Source organism: Delphinapterus leucas, chromosome 14 (genome assembly GCF_059928025.1).
Source record: "Delphinapterus leucas isolate spDelLeu-1000000601 "Yukka" chromosome 14, BTC_Dleu_Yukka2, whole genome shotgun sequence".
NCBI classification, from domain to species: Eukaryota; Metazoa; Chordata; class Mammalia; order Artiodactyla; family Monodontidae; genus Delphinapterus; species Delphinapterus leucas.
The window spans coordinates 27,529,450-27,548,229 of NC_143142.1; the positions used below are offsets into that span (position 1 = coordinate 27,529,450).

The 18,780-nt window shown below is 42.5% G+C and overlaps 1 protein-coding gene across 15 annotated transcripts in view; it reads left to right on the top strand.

Moving 5' to 3' along the window:
- MIMS1 (mitochondrial inner membrane structural 1) overlaps positions 1–17,829 on the top strand; it is a 39,377-nt gene extending 21,548 nt beyond the window's left edge. For 7 of the 15 annotated variants that reach the window (XM_089894882.1, XM_089894883.1, XM_089894878.1 and 4 more), the window contains 4 exons: positions 3,320–3,431; positions 5,381–10,415; positions 10,636–10,732; positions 17,381–17,829. In XM_089894882.1, coding sequence (XP_089751008.1) covers positions 3,320–3,431; positions 5,381–5,614 — 346 coding nt within the window. In that variant the 3' untranslated portion in view covers positions 5,615–10,415; positions 10,636–10,732; positions 17,381–17,829. The remainder of the gene's footprint in view (positions 1–3,319; positions 3,432–5,380; positions 10,416–10,635; positions 10,733–17,380) is intronic. The other 8 variants (XM_022551384.3, XM_089894875.1, XM_089894876.1 and 5 more) reach the window with 8 other exon arrangements.
- Positions 17,830–18,780: the final 951 nt, after the last annotated feature.

The following is an 18,780-nucleotide window of genomic DNA, read 5'->3' on the forward strand; positions in this document are numbered from 1 at the left end:
ACTCAGTAGTTGTGGCTCACGGGCTTAGTTTTGGTTGGTCCGCAGCATGTGGGATCTTCCCAGGCCAGGGTTCGAACCCGTGTACCCTGCATTGGCAGGCGGATTCTTAACCACTGCACCACCAGGGAAGTCCATACATTTTATGTTAAACTAAGCTTTGTTGTTGCTTCTCTCTGGAAAAGTTGCAGAGATCTTTTATCTTCTAACAAGAAGTTCTCTGTTTGGTCAAATGAAGCTCTTTGAGGATGATTTTGTCTCTACATTTAGATGCCTTGTGTTTGGGCCTCAAATTTCTAAAGTTACAGATCCATTTTGAGGCACAGTCCTGACTGGTTTTCACTGCACTTCATCCAGACTGTGGATATACTTTTGCATCATTTGGAACATCCATAAAGCTGGTGGTTTGTGAAGCACAGGTTTCTGTCAGGCTGAGGGAACTTTTGTGACAAGAGTGGATATTACTATTTGGATCAGACCCTCATTAATGCTTCATGTTTAGTAATTCCAAAGGAAATAAAAGTTATTTTTTAAAAGTTAAGTCATCAAATCAATAGTTTAGAAAAAAGTGGGACCAGGTGGTTGCTTCTTTATTTTACACAGGATACTTGTGCAAGATATCTTGGTCATTATTGTTTGTTTTTGTGATAGTTTTTTTTTTTTTTTTGTGGTACATGGGCCTCTCACTGTTGTGGCCTCTCCCGTTGCAGAGCACAGGCTCTGGACGTGCAGGCTCAGCCGCTCCGCGGCATGTGGGATCTTCCTGGACCAGGGCACGAACCCGTGTCCCCTGCATTGGCAGGTGGACTCTCAACCACTGCGCCACCAGGGAAGCCCTATGATAGTTTTTTTTTTTAGATTTGTTATTCATTTATTTATTTATTTTTGGCTGTGTTGGGTCTTAGTTGCAGCACGTGGATCTTTGTTGAGGCATGCGGAATCTTTCATTGCGGTGCGAGTGCTCTTCGTTGTGGTGTGTGGGCTTCTCTCTATTTGTGGCCTGCGGGTTTTCTCTTTGGGTGTGGCTCGTGGGTTCCAGGGCACGTGGGCTGTGTAGTTTGTGGCACACGGGTTCCAGAGCGTGTGGGCTCTGTAGTTTGTGGCATGTGGGCTACACGTTGAGGCGCATGAGCTCAGTAGTTGTGGCACATGGGCTTAGTTGCCCCGTGGCATGTGGGGTCCTAGTTCCCTGACCAGGGATCGAACCCGCATCCCCTGCATTGTAAGGCAGATTCTTTACCACTGGACCACCAGGGAGGTCCCAGTTGTTTTTTGTGTTTTTAAATCACTCAGTTTGGTCTTATATTTAGCCACATGTTGTCTTTTTTTCCCCCCTGCATGATTGCCGTTAAATATGTAGATTTTACATACAGGGCTTAGTCTGAACTAAGAAATGATTAATGAAATAATTTGGTAATTGTACGGGTACCAGAAGAGATGATTAGCATGTTATGGTAGGATGTTATTGTACCTAGTGACTTGATTAGATCCACAGAATCGCTAAATCTTTGTAGTACTAAGTCTTGCTTCAGTGGGGTTCTGTTGTTTAAGAGATTTGAAAAGGAAATGAGGGTGGAGATAAAAGAAACTGGATTGGACTTGTAGTTGATTTTTAAATCTAACTCTTTAAAGTTTCCTTCAGTTATCTGGTTTCCTCTTGTATAGATGGCCAGTAATTCCTGGTGATGATCATCCGTATCTATTGAGATTAGTCTCTGATCTCCTAGTATTATAGTGAAATCAGAGAGGGACAACTTTTCCCCAGTTAAGTAAATTATTTTTTAATATTAAAAATAAACTAGGAGATTACTAGTACTGTAATAATAATGGATCCAGGCTGTTTCCTTTCTTAATTACAAAGAGAAAGAGTGCTTGTACAGAGGAGCAACCTGTGGACCCGACCTTAACCACAAGTCAAACTCACACAAGTCAAACACCAGGTCAAACTCACAGGACAGACTGAGTGTGTGGCTCCTGTTGTGATGCTCTGAGATGGACATAGAATCAATTCTGCAGCTTTCCTGTCTGAAAACATTTACCCCAAATTTAATCATGAGGAAACAATCAGACAAATCCAAATGAAAGGCTATTCTACCACAAAGCTGGCCTGGGAGCTTCAAAAATCTCAGCATCAAAAAAGACGTCCTGCCTTCCTCCTCAGCAAAAAGTGCTGAGCAGCGCTTCTGGAGAAGAACTGGAAGACATGACAAGATAGTGACAAGGGACTCACTGGACAATTCAGGGAATTTTTTTTTTTTTTTTTTTTTTGCGGTACGCGGGCCTCTCCCGTTGCGGAGCACAGGCTCCAGACACGCAGGCTCAGCGGCCATGGCTTACGGGCCCAGCCGCTCCACGGCACGTGGGATCCTCCCGGACCAGGGCACGAACCCGTGTCCCCTACATCAGCAGGTGGACTCTCATCCACTGCGCCACCAGGGAAGCCCCAATTCAGGGAATTTTAACATTAAATAACGTACTTTTGTATTAACTATGTACTGTCCTACATGTTAAGTTTCCTGGCTGTGATGATTATATTATGTTTATGAAGGAGAAGCACAGAACAAGAACCTTGTGATTTGAGGTGAAGGCTCACAATGTCTGCAAAACTACAGGCAGTGAGGGAGAGAGTGGGAGAGCACGAGTGTTCCGGCGTGGCAAACTTGACACTCAGGGAAACTAAAAAGAAATTAGGGCTTACCAGTTGGATTAGAGACTTTTTCTGCCTTCTTTCCCTCCCTCCAAAAATTTGTTGCAATTCATGGTAATTGCTTCTTTACCTGCCTTTTAAGTCTGATAATAGAATAGAAGCATCTTTTTAGAATAATTGAAGTTTTCATGAAACCCATAGAATCATTTATTTTTTGCATAATACAGTAAGTGGTGTTATAATATCACTTGTTTTTATGATAATAGTATAGTTTGACATGTAATTTTAGAGGTAAAAAATCGTAGGTCTTAAACTTTGAGTTGGATCATTCTAAGGAACTAAAGATTATAAGATCAGGAGAATGATTAGAATCATTTCTGATCATTTCTCCTAGGTTACTTAATGCTATTAATTTTTCTCTGATAAATGATTCTGTTTTTCTCAGTGTGCTAATTAGGGATGTCCATGAACAGAAGCTGTGAACAGTGAGACACAGCAGGACGCTGGTGTTCATGCACATGTTGTTCCTTTAGAGTGAAATTAGAGTGCTTGGTGGTGCAGGATTGACTTTTAAACAGAATTTGGTTTTGATGTTTTCAGATAATCTTTTGAAAATATTTATCCCTAAAAGTTTATCTATATGTATATATAAATTACTTTCTGTTTCTTTCTTAGAGGAGTGAATGTCGTTCCTTTTCTAGAACTTATTGGGTTACCTGACAGCGTAGTAAACATTCTGAAAAATTCCCAGAGTGGAAATGCACTGACGGCATATGCCCTGTTTAAGGTAGGTACTGCTGTGGGTAGATGGCTCCTCACACTGAACCTCTGTAACACTCCGTGCTTGCTCCCAGGGTTGCCTTTGTAACTTAAAATACCGTGTTTCATCTCTTACATGTCTAATGATTAAAAGTAAACTAAAATTTTTAAGGGCAGGTAAAATGGTGGTTTAGGAAGAATTGCCTTAAGAATAGGTAGGTTTTTCATAACCTGCTGTGATGAGACAAAGTGAGACTTCTGAATTTCTAACGAACAGGTTGTCTCTGTGACATTTCTCCTATTGATAGTACATTAATTTTCCTTATTCAGAGATCCACATGCCACCTGACATGTTAGTGAAATTTAGCATTTATTTTACTGTTTATAATAGTTTATCTTTCTAAAAAGTAAAATAGTAAAGTTTAATCAAATTGTTTTATGTGATAAACCTTAGACTTAGTTGTTGATGTAATGTATGTTTCATTTTGGAGTTCATTGTCTTTACAGTTGTTGTCTGGATTCAGAGAATGACATCTTTGTAAATAGATAGTTTTTACACTTATGGGTCTTTATTTTGGAAGAGAAGACTCATTATTGTAAGTTGTGGAATTTAGCTATATTAATCTAATTTTTCTCAACTGACAAATTAGGTTCTATGTAGCTTTATCCTAAGAAAACAGGTAGAAGAGATTGGGAAACTAGATGTTATTTTACTACTGTTATGAAAATATTTAGAATTATGGGTTTATAGTAGTACTCAAAAATAATGTTTTATTCTGTCATCCTCATTAAAATCCTCTGAAATATTGGGAGATTTCTTATATGATAATTTTGACTAGAGGGCTAAAGCTTAATTGCTGAGTTTTTCAACATTAAAACTTATTAAATTAATAAATTATCAAGTTTTTAGTTACAGTGTATATAATTTAACCTTAATCCAACTGTCATGATGGTTGAAACCATTTCCCTAATTATAACTGTTCCTTATCCCATGCTCTCATTTCACAGTCTGTGTGTTGAGTCTTTTTTTAATGTCTGTTGTCTTTGATCATGAGCTCCTAGGAATTTAGAGTTATGTCTTCTTTCTTTGTATTTCCACTGTGCCTGTGCTGTGCTCTGGAGGCACATCAGTGCTCAGTGCCTGTTGGCCTGCTTGGAATTGAAACACAAGGTTGGCACGCAGGTGGGCTGGTGTCAGCAGGGGCTCTGCTCATGTTCCTGTGCAAGGAAAGAGGTGTGGAGGGTCCACCTGGGTGTTTGGTTTCTGTAACCTGGTTTCTCAGGTAGAGCAGCAGACACTGAGGTTTCTTGCCTCAGAATGTGATGCAGCCTGTGCTCTTAACAATTCTCCCTTTGTACCAGTTCATCTACTAGTTAGTTTGGGACCTTAAACCTCTGGTCAGTTGACATGTGTACGTGTCTCCTATATGTGTGCCATTTTACCACTTTTTGGCCTCATGGAAGTTCCTGGTTGGGATGCCAAACCCAGCATGGACTGTAAGGAGAAAGTAGCATAAAGCCTGGAAAAGCCAAAGAAAAGAGATTTGGAAGTGAAACTAAACTAAACTCAGTGAAGAATAAACATTTGGCCCGTGCTTGCCCCTCAGTTTGGTTCCGGTTTAGATGAATAGTGTGTGCAGGTCGGCAGGGTTTCTGGGGAGTGGAAACGCATGTGCCTTTGTTATAGGGAGGGTCCTGAGGCCTCCCTCTGGTTCTCAGTGAGTCTGCCCCCCAGGTTCACTAGCACATGGGTACAGAACTTTGGAGCTGCCCCTGTGAATGTTCTCTAATCCTGGGTCAGTGTCTAGGTGACAAATACGGAATGTTAGGAGGGAAAACCATATAGGATGTAACAGCCTTATGAAGCAATAAAGTAATTGATAGTTTGGTTATTAACAGGAATTTTAACGTCACACTGTTTTTGCTTTAGACAACAGTTGTAATCAGTACTGATCTGTCCATTTCATTTTCCCACAGATTGCAACGCCTGCGCGGTACACTGTGACCCTGGGGGGGACCTCCTTCACTGTGAAGTATCTGCGCAGCCGTGGCTACATGTCGACGCCACCCCCTGTGAAGGAGTATCTGCAGGACAGGATGGAGGAGACAAAGGAGCGCCTCACAGAGAAGATGGAGGAGACAAAGGACAGACTCACTGAAAAACTGCAAGAAACCAAAGGAAAGGTTTCTTTTAAGAAAAAAGTGGAATAGGGTGCCTTATATACCAGGTTATAGACAGTTCCTGCACTTTAACCCTTGGGGACTGGACAAAGGTACATGCTCTTGATTATTTTTTTGGTTAGCAGCCTAAATATAGCAGTTCTCTGAGGGTTAAAGAACTAAGATAACTTTTTAAAGTTGAACATCACTAGAAAAATCAGTGTTTTTTGAAAAGAAAAAATGAACCCAGTATAAGAATTTCATGTCAGTAGCAGCGTTAAGCAGTGGTCCATGTCTTCAGTCATCCTTGCTTTGTGTTTAGATAGCTGCTGACTCCTTGAATAGCTGGTGCGGCCCTACACAGATTTAACACTAGGTCTTCATCTTTTTTGTTATTTGAGGTTTTAACGATATTCACTTCTCAATGTGGAGACAAACTGTTATCATCAGAACTGCCTGTGAATAAGAGGATATTTAGTCTTTCTCTAAAGATAGTATATAACGGTTACATACCAGTTAAAATGTAGCCTTCATATAAAGAAAGCTGAATGAAAATTGGGTCATATATATGTAAATAAGATGTATTGGTTATATGTAAATGAAAAATTGACCCTTTAAAAATGATTTTTACCTCAAGCTTGCCATAATCAAATTTTTTAAGCAAATCTGTGCAGTCATAGCACTTTCTCACCCAGAATGTAAAACTGTTATTCCTGCATCATGTCCTCTCCAACTGATCTCTCAGAGGAAAAGGGAAAATCATCACACCTTAAGTTTATGGTGGAGATCAGATGCGCTTAGCAGTGCCTGCAGCTTGTGGTTCTCGGCAGTGCAGGTTTGGGAGGATGGGACCTGCCTGTCCCTGCCACCTGGTCTCCACCAGCCAGAGTCGGTCTTGATTCCATTATGGAGTAAAATTTTAAGATTGTAGCTGCTGTTTTCCTCTTGCATTGAAACATCCTTACTTGAGCATTTTACTTGAATTTTTTAAATAGCAAAGCTGTCATTAAAACCTGCTTGGAATGAAATTCAGTTGTTGTCAGATGTGAAAGTTGCCACAATTTGTGTGGGTGTGTTTGAGGATGTGTTTGTGTGTTTCCTTTTGCTCTAACTGCCTTTACTTCAGTTCTAACCTTTGAGTTGAAAGAGGGAATGGCCTCTTTCTAGATTGTCTTTGTTGTGAGTGATCTGATAAGGCTGCAGGCATCACTGCTGTGATGCAGGGTTTTCGTATTAAATACTGAGTTTGGCCAAATTTAGAGAATACTTTAAAGGGAAAAAGATGTTTGCATTTGATATGTCTCATCATTATATTGGCTGTGCTGTGATTGGACTCTTCTTTGTGGGGGTGGGTAGAGTGGTGAGGGGGCAAGGCTCACTCTGCCACATGCAGGCCCGATCAGGCAGGATGGTTTGTCTCCTGATACAGATCAAACGTGTGATTTCAAATTGACAGCACATTTTCAAATTCAAAAACAGTGAACATGTTTTAGCTTGTTTATTAAATAATTCACATTTTTGCATATATTAAATGCTAAGATGGATATTAACAAATTCCTTGTTTGTTTATTTTTAACCACTGAGACTGCTCGGTTTAAAATCATGTGTTATATGAAACTTTCTTTTTACTTTTCACGTTGCATAGGGCGTGTTTTCCAATGAGGATAAATTGTGGGTCTTAGAAGCACTAATAACCCTGAGTTTCCACCTTTGGTTCAGCCTGTTTGAGATTTGTTGCCATCCAGTTTCATAATTGTGTTGTGTTTGTCCAGTTACAGAAAGTGAGATAATAGGGAGTGCTTTGAAATTCTCTAGTAAAACATTCTCTTAAGGTGTAAGAAGTTCTTTTGTCATTATTTGGTATCAGGAATATCTGATCTTGTCAAATGCTGCTGCTCTCATCTTGCTAACCTAGTCCTTAAGGGAAGCTACAAAGAGCCGAAAGGGGGACCCCTGAAATATGCATGTGGAGTATTCGTAGCAGGCCAACAGCACATAGTGGGCATTGAGTTAAATTATCCGGGTGTGTGTGTGTGGTAAATATCATAACCATTTCATTTACAATAAGCCTTATACTTGCTGTGTCTGGTGTGCACATCTGTATTTAAGTAGGATTTTTGACAGGGTAAAGAGGGAGCCATGGCTGAGATTTAATTTAACACCTATAAAAATAGATAAAAAGTGTTTGCTCAGCAAATTAACAATTGAAATGAAAAATAGATTAGGTAAAAAAAGACTTAGTTTATTCAAGAAAAATAGCAAAACCAACCTTTTAAAGTACCACAAAAATGTCTCTTACTGAACCAACATTTTGCATACAGTAGGGTGCTATTTGCAGATTCCAACAAAGGAGAAAGAGTTCATGTATTAAGGTCACCTTCCTGCCACTAGTAAAAATAATAAAACTATGCCTTCAAATATAATCTTCAGCTTATTTGTTATAGAATCTGCCTTCCATTTATTTACAGATGGAAGACGTTACTGTAGTCCTTTATGCTCTAGGAAGCAATGGAGCTATTGGCTGTCTTATTTCAGTGACCTCAGAAGGTAATTCCAGGAATTTTATAAACATCTTAACAGTTTGGGCAGAAGAGATGTTTGAAGAAAAGAAGCAAGTTGTACGTTAGACATATCTAGCTCTTTTTTGTGTTCTTTCCACTTGGTTCATCTTCAGGATTTCTTATCCAAATTCAGATGTTCTGAACAAAGCCACTGTAGAAGATTGTAGAGTATGGTGATGGTAATGAAATGGACAGAAAATGCTTTAGCAAATGAGTCAGAAAGAGTACATGCATCTTTCCTGATACCTTTGAGATGATACCATTTTTATAAAATGCATTGGTGAGATATACATTTCTGAATTATTAAAGGATTCTGTCTGAAAAATACTTGCTTTCATGGTAATATAGACATATTTCTTCTGTTGGCTACATCTTACTTTTTAAAATGGGGACCTTCATTTATTTCAGATTTTCAAAATTGAATCTCCATAGGGAAGATATGGAGTTAGTTTAGAAGAAAGTAAATACATTTAGATTAAGTGTTACCAACATTGGTTTGAAGTGGTTTTTGGTATTAGATGCTTACTCAGTTGGCTTTTCCCGAGCCATGGTCTACGGTGCGTCCAGTCACGTTGGCCTAGAGGCCGGAGTTGCACAGGAGTGTTCATAAAAAGTATGGGCCTCTCTACTGCCTTGGAATTTAACCACCTGAACCAGAAATCTGCAGAACCAGAGGTGGGTGCTTTTAATTATTCATTCTGCAAATAGGAGCTTTGTTTGGTCTCTCCTGGTCCATCTGTATATTACGGAGTACCCAAAAGATTCTGCCTCCTTGACCCAAAGGAACAATAGAGGCAAGAATTCTCCTTCTCTTAGAGACTTGGCCAGAATTCGTCTTCAGCCATGAATTTTGGCCTGGCTTTCTGATTCTTGAAAGATATTTGTCCTGCATTTTGAGCTTGTAACTTACATTTGAGAAATGCTAAGTTTGTGCCGATTGGGTATACTTTTCCCTCTTTGAGATTTTTTTCCTTTGTGACTTCCATGTCAAGCTGGTTCATTTTAACTCATTAAAACAAGTTTTTGGTTGTCTTGCTTCTTCAGGGTTAGGCTTTGAAAATCAAGCTGTATTCTTCCCCATAAATCGCTGGCAGCCACCAACAGTAATGATGACAGATCATAATTGTCTTGTGGCAGTTATCTGGCTATTTTGATAAGAATGATTCTCTCAGCAGAGAGAATGCGGCTTGACTTCAGAAGCCTTCAAGGCAGAGTATGACATTATTCCGTTGACTTGGACAGTGCTCGTGGGAAGTGCACAGGCAGCCCCAAAGTCCTCCTCAGCACTTGTGTTTTCTCTCTACAAGTAAGAGGGCTCATGGAGCCTGAGACGAACAGAAAGCGCATTCACGTTGTGTTTTCTCTGGGACAGCATGGTCCATAAGAGCAGAAGTTGTAGGACAGGTCAGAGATGTTCCATGTGTAGCCACAATATATTCTCATTCTTCCTGACTGTGAGGAATGCATAGAACCTTTCTTCCTTCTTTCCTCACCTCTCCCTCCCTCCCTATGTCCAGCTTTTTCTGCTTTGAATTTTGACCATTTTAAATGGTAGAAAACTCTCTTTGAAGTGAAAAAGAAAAAGGCGAGTTTGCATGCAAGCGTGCCTGGTTGTCCTGCGGTAGCCGGTATGTGGTTCTCCCTCCCTCTGGTGGGCAGGCGCTATGGCCCACTCCTCAGTAAGAGCGGGACAGAAAGCTTGCAGGTGTTTCCTGACTTTCTAATCAGGTACCTGCTGAAAGTCAGCCTTTTACTCCATTTGGGTAATTTCATAAGATTACTTTTAAGTGTACCATATATGAAATATATCTAATATAATCTACATGAAATCTACCTAATATAATCTAAATAGGGTAAAACAATGAGATGTTTCAGCTCCTTAACACTAATTGAGGGTTTGTTTGTATTTAAAAAAAAGAACATACAGCATTTCCTCTATATACACAAATATTAAGCTGTTATTTTGTATGCACCTCTAAGTATGAGATTTGAGATTCTGTAATGATTTGAAGCGCATTTTGACTAATTTGTATTTTATTGAATTTGAGTCAGTATTTTCTTTGGATACAGTCTTGCGACTTAATTATGGCTGTTGCTTTACTTCTTTAAGAATAGTGGCTGTTTGGGTTCTCTCTTTGCAAGGGTCCCAAAGGCACAGTTTGTCCAGTCCTCAAACACTGACTGCCCTGCCATTCACCTTGGTCTGGAGGTAGAGTTACAGGGCTTGGTTGCCATCGTGCTCCATCACCATGTGCTTGTTATTCCCCTCCTGAAGAAGATGGAAGATACTGGTAGGTTGTAATTGCATTCCTCACTTCTTTTGGTTTGGAAATAAGGGACAAGTTTTACTTTCCAAAAAAAGTTGAAAATATTATTATCAGTAAAACGCTTGTCCACAAAACCTAATGCAACTTCTGTTGAGAAATGTAGATCATTTTGTAACTGCATTATTTTGGAAGCATTTTAGATTAATAGAAGTTTTCTCAGTCATAAACCCAATTTTCCCTCTAGTGGGTCACTTCAGAATGTTGAGGCCAGTAGCTGTAGTTGAAGAAAGGCGCAGGAGAGCCGGGTCAGACGTTCAAATCCAGGAACTGAGAAAGGTAAAGTAAGTACCTGCTTTGGAACTTGTAAAATTCTTTGTATTTTTGGAGCTGAAGCCAATTTATGAATATTCCTAATCCTCTGTCCTCTTCTGGTGATTTCTATCATCTTTTCCCTTTTAACTTCATAATTTTCTTTTTTAAAATAAATTTTTATTTGTTTGTTTTGGCTGCGTTGGGTCTTTGTTGCTGCACACGGGCTTTATCTAGTTGCTGTGAGCAGGGGCTACTCTGTTGTGGTGCTCGGGCTTCTCATTGCAGTGGCTTCTCTTGCTGCGGAGCACGGGCTCTAGGTGTGCGGGCTTCACTAGTTGTGGCTTGTGGGCTCAGTAGCTGTGGCTCACGGGCTCTAGAGCGTAGGCTCAGTAGTTGTGGTGCACGGGCTTAGTTGCTCTGTGGCATCATAATTTAATTCTTTCTTTAGAGTGATATTTCATTATCCAAAGAGGATTCAGCCTTAGAAAATACCCCATCCTCCCGTGGTAAGAAAGTGAGTTTGCTTTTCCTACTGCACTTGTGTGGAGGGTCATGGTGGTGGTCACAGCACCTGAGCCTGCATTTGCGACACTTGGAACAGCTCAGATTGGAATTTTCCTTTTCCTTGGGATCAATCGATGTAACATCTGAAGCATCAGGAGCTGGCTTTTGTGGTTACTTTTCTCACTGGGAAGTTCAGTGTATCCCCAACTAAGAACTGTTGGGCTGGCCTCTCTGGGAGTGGAGAATGTGTGTGCGGGAGGTTTACGGGAGGTTGACAGTGAGGCAAAACCATGTGCTCATGGATGGTTCCGGAAGGAAGGGAGTGTGCCAGCATTGGTGAAGAGGATGCATACGTGGTACAGGATCCCGGCACCAGGAGCCTGGGGTCCTTGCGGTTTCCTTGAGGCTGTGACAGCACTCAGATCAGTGTTAGCTCCCCCACCCCTCACAGAAAGGAAGCCAGAGAAGGAAAAAATGGGGGCAAGGTGGGAAATTATTTTTTAAAAACTATTCTCCCTTCAGATTTTCACATTTTATTGCTAAGGCTGTAAGAACACTCCCTGACACACACACAACATGGTTTTTTAACCAAAAAAACTGTCAACATCTAGAGTAATGAGAAAAGAAACAGATGTATTTTACTTAAAACCATGGTGAGGAGGTTTGGGTCCTGGTGGTTCAGTCTCTGCCTTGACACAGGTGCTCCAACCCCCTTGGCACTAACTTGGCCCGTTTCCGTCACTGGCATTTTAAGCTGCAGTGTTAGCGTAGAGAGCATGCCAAGGCAGAGTGCTATTTACAAGTCTGTAGGAATTGGGTGAACCTGGAAAGTGAAAGCTGAGCAGCACAGCTCCCTCTGTGGGGGCCGCATGTGGCAAGCATACCCTCTCCTCCAGTCTTCGCGCAGGTGACCCTGTTGTATGCGTGACATTTGAAGACATTAACCTGAGACAGAGCTAATACTTGAGGCCACCAGGTCTGTAGGCTCCAAAGCCTGTGCTGCCCTTGAACTGTAAGCAGGAAATCTCAAGCAGGACCTCAGGGTCCCCCACCGAAGCCAGGGTGGCAGACACAGCCTGGCTCAGGTGGGGCCAAGGGGATGGGTCCCTGGCCTGCCACGTGGGAGAGGCCAAAGTCAGCACTTTGATTTGAAAGCATGCTTACTCTGTCTGCTAGTGTAGACTGCTAGAATATTTTGTGCTTCCAGATTCTGGTGGTAGTACCACAGTAAACTCTATAAATGCAAATGGCTTTGTAAACAGGTTAAGTCATATAGGAGCAGTATACTATACACAAGTGTGTGTAAATGTATATATACTGCTTCCTGGTAAAGCCTTTTGAAAGTCTGTATTGCAGTTAACACCATGCTGTGTTCAAATGACTAAGACTGTAGCTTTTGATTTTTTTAAAGTAGGGTGAATGAGGTTTACATTATTAGCACAAAAGCCCAAAGTCTGGACAGACACATGCCATCAAAACAATGAAATTTACAAATGCACAGCTTTTACCTTTTGGCTGTTATTTTTAAAACATGCATTTTAATTAGAATCCATTCAAAGCAAAACGTCAAAACAGTGTAACGAGAGAAATTATGATGTTTTAAGTAACAGGCTCGTTATAAACTGTTTTGTGCAAGTGTCATCATGGAGAGTCAGAAATAAGTGTTTGTTCCAAGGCCACTGTGAGTGGCTCTCTGAAGGATTCTGGAGGTTCCTTTCGAGCACACTGCTTTTCTAGATGTCCTCGAGGGTGCAGGGAGAGGGCTGCCTGAGTTGCTAGTCCATCTACTTAGCTGTTGGCAGCTCTGCTGTTTCACAAACAATCCAATGAACAGAAGTCGGTCCAAGAAAGCCAGAGACTGGTGGGGTATGGGATCCGGTGCAGGCCCTGAAGTGCACTGGGGGTTCCCCATGTACCAGGTGGGTCAGCAGGGAGCCTATCGCCAGGGAGGGAGGTGTTGGGCTCTGTTATGTCCTGTGCTGAGTGTAGCCTGAGCAGAAAATGGTGGGTCCAGACCTTGGCGTCTCTCTCCCTGGCTGGCGGTGCCTCGGCTTTCGAGGGCCCACAGGGGCTCCTTGGCCTTTGGCACTTCAGCTCCAGCCCGATGGACAGCTCCTGGGTCACGGGCAGCCTCCAGGCCTATTGTCTGGTTTTGGCCCGGGGCTTCTTCTGAAGTCTTCAGAGCCTTCTCAGTGCACAGCCAGGGCTGCGGGAAGGGGTCCCACAGGCCCCCGACAGTGGAGATCAGTGTCTCGCCTCCTGTCCTGCAAGAGTGCAGTCTCTGGTTTCTCAGCGCCACACTGAGCCCCGCTGCCCAGATGGACACAGTGGGCCCACCCTGACCATCTCCTGCCTCCTTCAGAGCAGCTCCAAGTAACCTCCCTGCACCCAGACCCAGCCAACCAGGCGACCTCATATAGAAATGGGTTTACTGAACCCAATCCAGTAGGAATCAAGCCTGGAATCTCCTCTCCTTCTGTGACGAAAGTTTATACTGGTCTTACCTTCACTGAGGGATATAAGTTTGGGGAATATTCTTTAAAATTTCTCAAATATCTGCTGAATAAGAGATTATAGAATTTATTCAAGAGCATAATGTGGTTTATCAGTGACTATTTGCTGTTTTAATAGAAAGAAATCCTTTTCTTACAGCTATTTTCCTCCTTATAGCTTTCTAATCCCCTTTCCAAAATTGTCTTAAAAAATTAATTCAGAATCTAAAATGGGTTTTATGGGAGCTCCTTGGTGGTGGTCCAGTGGTTAGGACTTGGCGCTTTCACTGCCGTGGCCCAGGTTCAATCCCTGGTCAGGGAACTAAGATCCCACAAGCTGTGCGGTGTGGCCAAAAAAAAAAAAAAGTTTTATAACTAGAGTTTGGGGCCCATACAGTTATTTAAATGGTATTTTAAGATTTCAGTTTCCAAAGTTCATTTGTTTCCACAGTTCATTACTAACATATAGAAATGCAAAAATATTTTAATTGTATTTCCTGTAACCAAGCTAAACTCACTTATTCTAGTAGTTTGGTAGGTTGTATGAAGTGTTTTTTTTTTGTTTGTTTGTTTTGTTTTTTTTTTGCGGTACGCGGGCTCTCACTGCTGTGGCCTCTCCCGCCGCGGAGCACAGGCTCCGGACGCGCAGGCTCAGCAGCCACGGCCCACGGGATCCTCCCAGACTGGGGCACGAACCCGCGTCCCCTGCATCGGCAGGCGGACCCCCAACCACTGCGCCACCAGGGAAGCCCTGTATGAAGTTTTATACATTTCACAATTATGTAATCTGTGAATCCATATACTTACTTAGAGCTTAGAGATATCATTCTAATCTCTCAGTGAAGGAAACTTAGATTCCTTTTGCTCCATCATCACGAACTGAAAACCTCTGATGCTAATGACCTTATTAGCCTCTGAGGGTGTCTGCTGAACGATTCTCTTTACAAGTCTTGCTCACGTTTTGGGCTGAGTTGACTCAGTTTGTCTGTGACAGCTTCCAGAAGCCTGAAGGTGACACCTCAACTCAGGTGACGATCCCTGAGTGTTCTGTGTAGAACCCAGGACTGTATGATGTGATCTGCCAGGGTTTATAGCAAATATAATGATTTCTGAAAAGTCAGAGTGAATAAGAACTGAATGGGACGGTTACCTGGGGAACCATAAGAACCATTTCTGAGACGGGTTTTTAAATGCAAGTAGTTTTCCCCCCACCCCCCAACATATGCTTTGTCTGTGAAATATTTTTTTAAAAAAACAATAGACACGTGTATCAGTGATCTTTTTTTAATGATTTTGAGCTGTGGTTCGAACACAGCATTAAGAACAAGCAGAAGAGGCTGATTTCATAACACACAGCACTTAGAGCAACATCTTCCTTTAAAAGTCCGGATTGCGGTTACAGACCTTGGGTCTAAGAACTACATCCCCTCGCTCAGTTAAAGAGGCAGATACATGACAGCTGGAAATCTTTCTCTGTGTATAACTGGGAATTATGTTGAACAGTAAGCACAAATGTCTGTTTAAAAAAAAGACTTTAACAACTTCAGATTATTATAGATCACGTGAACAACTGTTGAAAAGTTCAGATAAAGTTGTACTTTTTCATTATAAAGCAGCCTAGTGAAAATTAAGTGAATTAAATGCGATGCATAGTATTGTACATATTTAAAAATAGCTTTTACACCAGAAAGTGTGATTTTTGAAAGCCATGAAATGAAGAATAGCAATATACCAGCAAGCACATTAAGATGAACCAGTATAATTAACAGTAAGGTTTAAGCCTCTATTAGTCCTGTAGAAAAGCCATGACGTGGTAACAAATTTAGTGCCTTTGAGTCCAGAACATCCTCAGATGACACTCCTGCTCAGCAATCCTCCCAAGAGATGAAGTCTGGGGGAGTTTTTCTAACAGGGAGGAGCCTCCACCCTTGACCTGAACCACCAGGGCCACTGCCATTGGCAGTGAGCAGACAGCGGGGGCAGTGGGTGCAGAAAACACAGATCCCCATCTTCTTGTGGCCTTGCAAAGCACAGTCAAAGAAGGGCTGACCTCTGGTCCATTAGCATCAAGAGTTGCAGAGGTGTTTTCAGTTTAAGGATAATCAGTAATTGTTTTGTGGAGGACAAAAGTATGACTCCGTCGTGATTCTCAAAATCAAAACATACACCACGGAACAAATAAAAAACAAGGAATTATTAGAATTTACATCCTCTGATGACAGAATAAACTGGAAATAGGGATCAGGTGGGCAGAATTTCACGAAACTGTGGATGGCACTGGGAAGGATGCCCACACCCACGATTTCATCCATTTTTTTTTTTTTTTTTTTTTTTTTTGGGTTCGCGGGCCTCTCACTGTTGTGGCCTCTCCCGTTGCGGAGCACAGGCTCTGGACGCGCAGGCTCAGCAGCCGTGGCTCACGGGCCCAGCTGCTCTGTGGCATGTGGGATCTTCCCGGACCGGGGCATGAACCCATGTCCCCTGCATCGGCTGGTGGACCCTCAACCACTGCACCACCAGGGAAGCCCCTCATCCATGGTTTTAATGAACATTGTGATAGGCTCTTCTTTTTTCTATTTTCAATATTAGAATATTTGAATGCAGAGGTCACCGTCAGACACTAAGAGCTGTAAGTAGATGCTGAGTCAGGGGGTGTGACGTGGTCCCTGGTCAGTGGCAAAGCCTAGTTTGTTTCTGGGGTCGTGATCACCAGGAGACACCAAAAGGAAGGGACAGGACATAAGAATTCACTCGGCTGGCTGATTGCCAGTCTGCTAATTATAACCCATAACAAATCTTTCTGAGACTGGGGTCTTCTCAAGTGGACTGGTTTGTCCTAAGTTATTTTTCCTGCAAATGCTACTGTTCATTCATTGGTTCCACAGCTTCCGTTTGTCAAAAAGGCACAGAAAGACAGATGGTCACAAATGCGTCTGGACTGCACAGTCCTCTGCTGCAGGCTGATGTGCTCACTCTGACCTAAGTTTTGCAATTTCAGTGAAAAGTGCACTCTTCACTGGGTTTGCCCTCTTCATTCTACAACATGAAACAGAATATTTTTTCATAAAGCAAGTTGAAAAATCCACATTTTTTTCTGATTATAGCTAATACTGGTCCAACTGAACATTATCGAAGGGATTAAAATAAGCATCTGGTGGCTCCAAAAGGCTGTGGTATTTTAAAAAATTATTAAGTGTTTTCACAGCAAAGATGCAACTCTGATTGCTGTACATATGTTGTTCATAGGCTGTGCTTGCTTGTTCAGACTTGTTTCCCTTGTGTCATAATACTGATATTTATTAATAAACTACATAGACTTTTATCTGTATGCATCCATTTGCACATTTCCTTATAAAAGAGGACAGAGCACATAGGCATTCACAAATTCTATGCCATTTCTCTTAAAATTGGTATCTATACCTTATATTGCAGTATTAACAAAGTTTTGTTCTACCCATTGGGTAGGATTATGTGCGTAATATAGTCAAGTTATATACAGCACCTTACAAATGAACGCCTGACAGACACTGAAAGCACCATTGTGAGTGAGGCACAACAAAGGGGGCTGGGTTCCTGCATCTGCAGAAGTTAGAACATGAAACACCTTGGCTGCTTAAAAACTACTGCCACGCTGAGCTCTATGAAAGGACGTGGATCTTCACCATCTGCATCTCTGTACAGCTCTCACCCCAGCACCTCACACACACTGAGGACAGCGCTGCTCACAAGGCATCCCTCCCTGCACACCAGCCTGAAGGCAGGAGCAGCAAGTGGCCGTCTAACCCTGGCCGTGAACATAAACTTGAACTGTGCAAGATGCAGCACTTGGGGAGTAAAATAAGCTAAAGCTGAAATCCTGATTCCTGCGGAATTCGCACAATTCACGTGAGCTACTGGGACCCACTTGTGGTCGGGGTGAGAGCAGGTCTTTCATCTGCTTTTGTTGGGCCCCTTTAGACACAGCGTCCTTACACTGGGGGGGACTTGCCAATGCATCTCCATTTCGCCAAGGCCAAGGTGACCGTGCAGAAGGGGATCCTGGTCCCTGCCTCTCCACCAAGGTGCGGGGGGGGGGGGGCTGTCACCGCAAGGCCCTGCGCCCAGCACAACTATCTTTCCCAGTTTTTCCTTCACAGACACTGCTCAGCTCTGGAAATTTTAAGAAAAATGAACGGTACACTAACATGTTGCTGTTCTAAGCAGCAGACCTCAAGCAGCAGCCTTGGCACAGCAAACACAAGGCTTGGGGAACAGCCCCTAGCCGCTGCCTCGCAGCCAGGCCAGTGTGGGAGCCTGGTGGCCAGCAGCAAATGGAAGCTGCTTTGGAGGGGCTCGTGGACCTGGACAGTCTCTGCAAGGACTCTCTGGACAGAAGAGCAGGTGGAGGTAAGATCCAGGCCCACCTGTCAGGATGCAGCCACTGGTTCTGAGGAGGGCAGGGATCTGAATGGATTCTCCCAGATCTGAGCTGCTTTCGAAAAGTGCTTGCCTTTGAGCCCTTCTCATTCTTATGATGATAAAATACAGGTGAAGAGGGGGATAATTTGAAGCTGGAGACACGCTTATCTGAGTACAGGTCCCTATGCTGGGGTAGAAGGCCCCCTGCTTCCTGCTGGCCCCTGTGTCCTCCTCTCCCAGCTGCAATTAGTGGACTTAAGTGTCATCCTCATGACAAACCTTCCCAAGTTTTGCACATTTTCCTCTGCTGTCTGAGCTGTGTGTCCAAGTGTATTTGTGGTACGGAGGACAGAGGGTATGCTTGTCAAGCTTTTTTAACACTGAGTTTTGGTCCCAGATAGAACTTTGTGTTGGGTTGGCCAAAAAGTTGGTTCAGGTTTTTCTGTAACATGGAAAAACCTGAACGAACTTTTTGGCCAGCGCAATAAATGCACAATTTCTTCAGCAAAATCTCTTTTGTAGTAAAGGACAACCTTAGTGTCTGAGGAACACTAGGCTTGCTGAAAAAGCCAGCAGACACGAGTGTTCCTATAAGTGGGACTCAAGGTGCCTGGGGTTCATATCCAGGGAGTCGCTAAGACGATGGAGCCCAGCTCCCCACCCACTGCTCACTGATCCCCTAA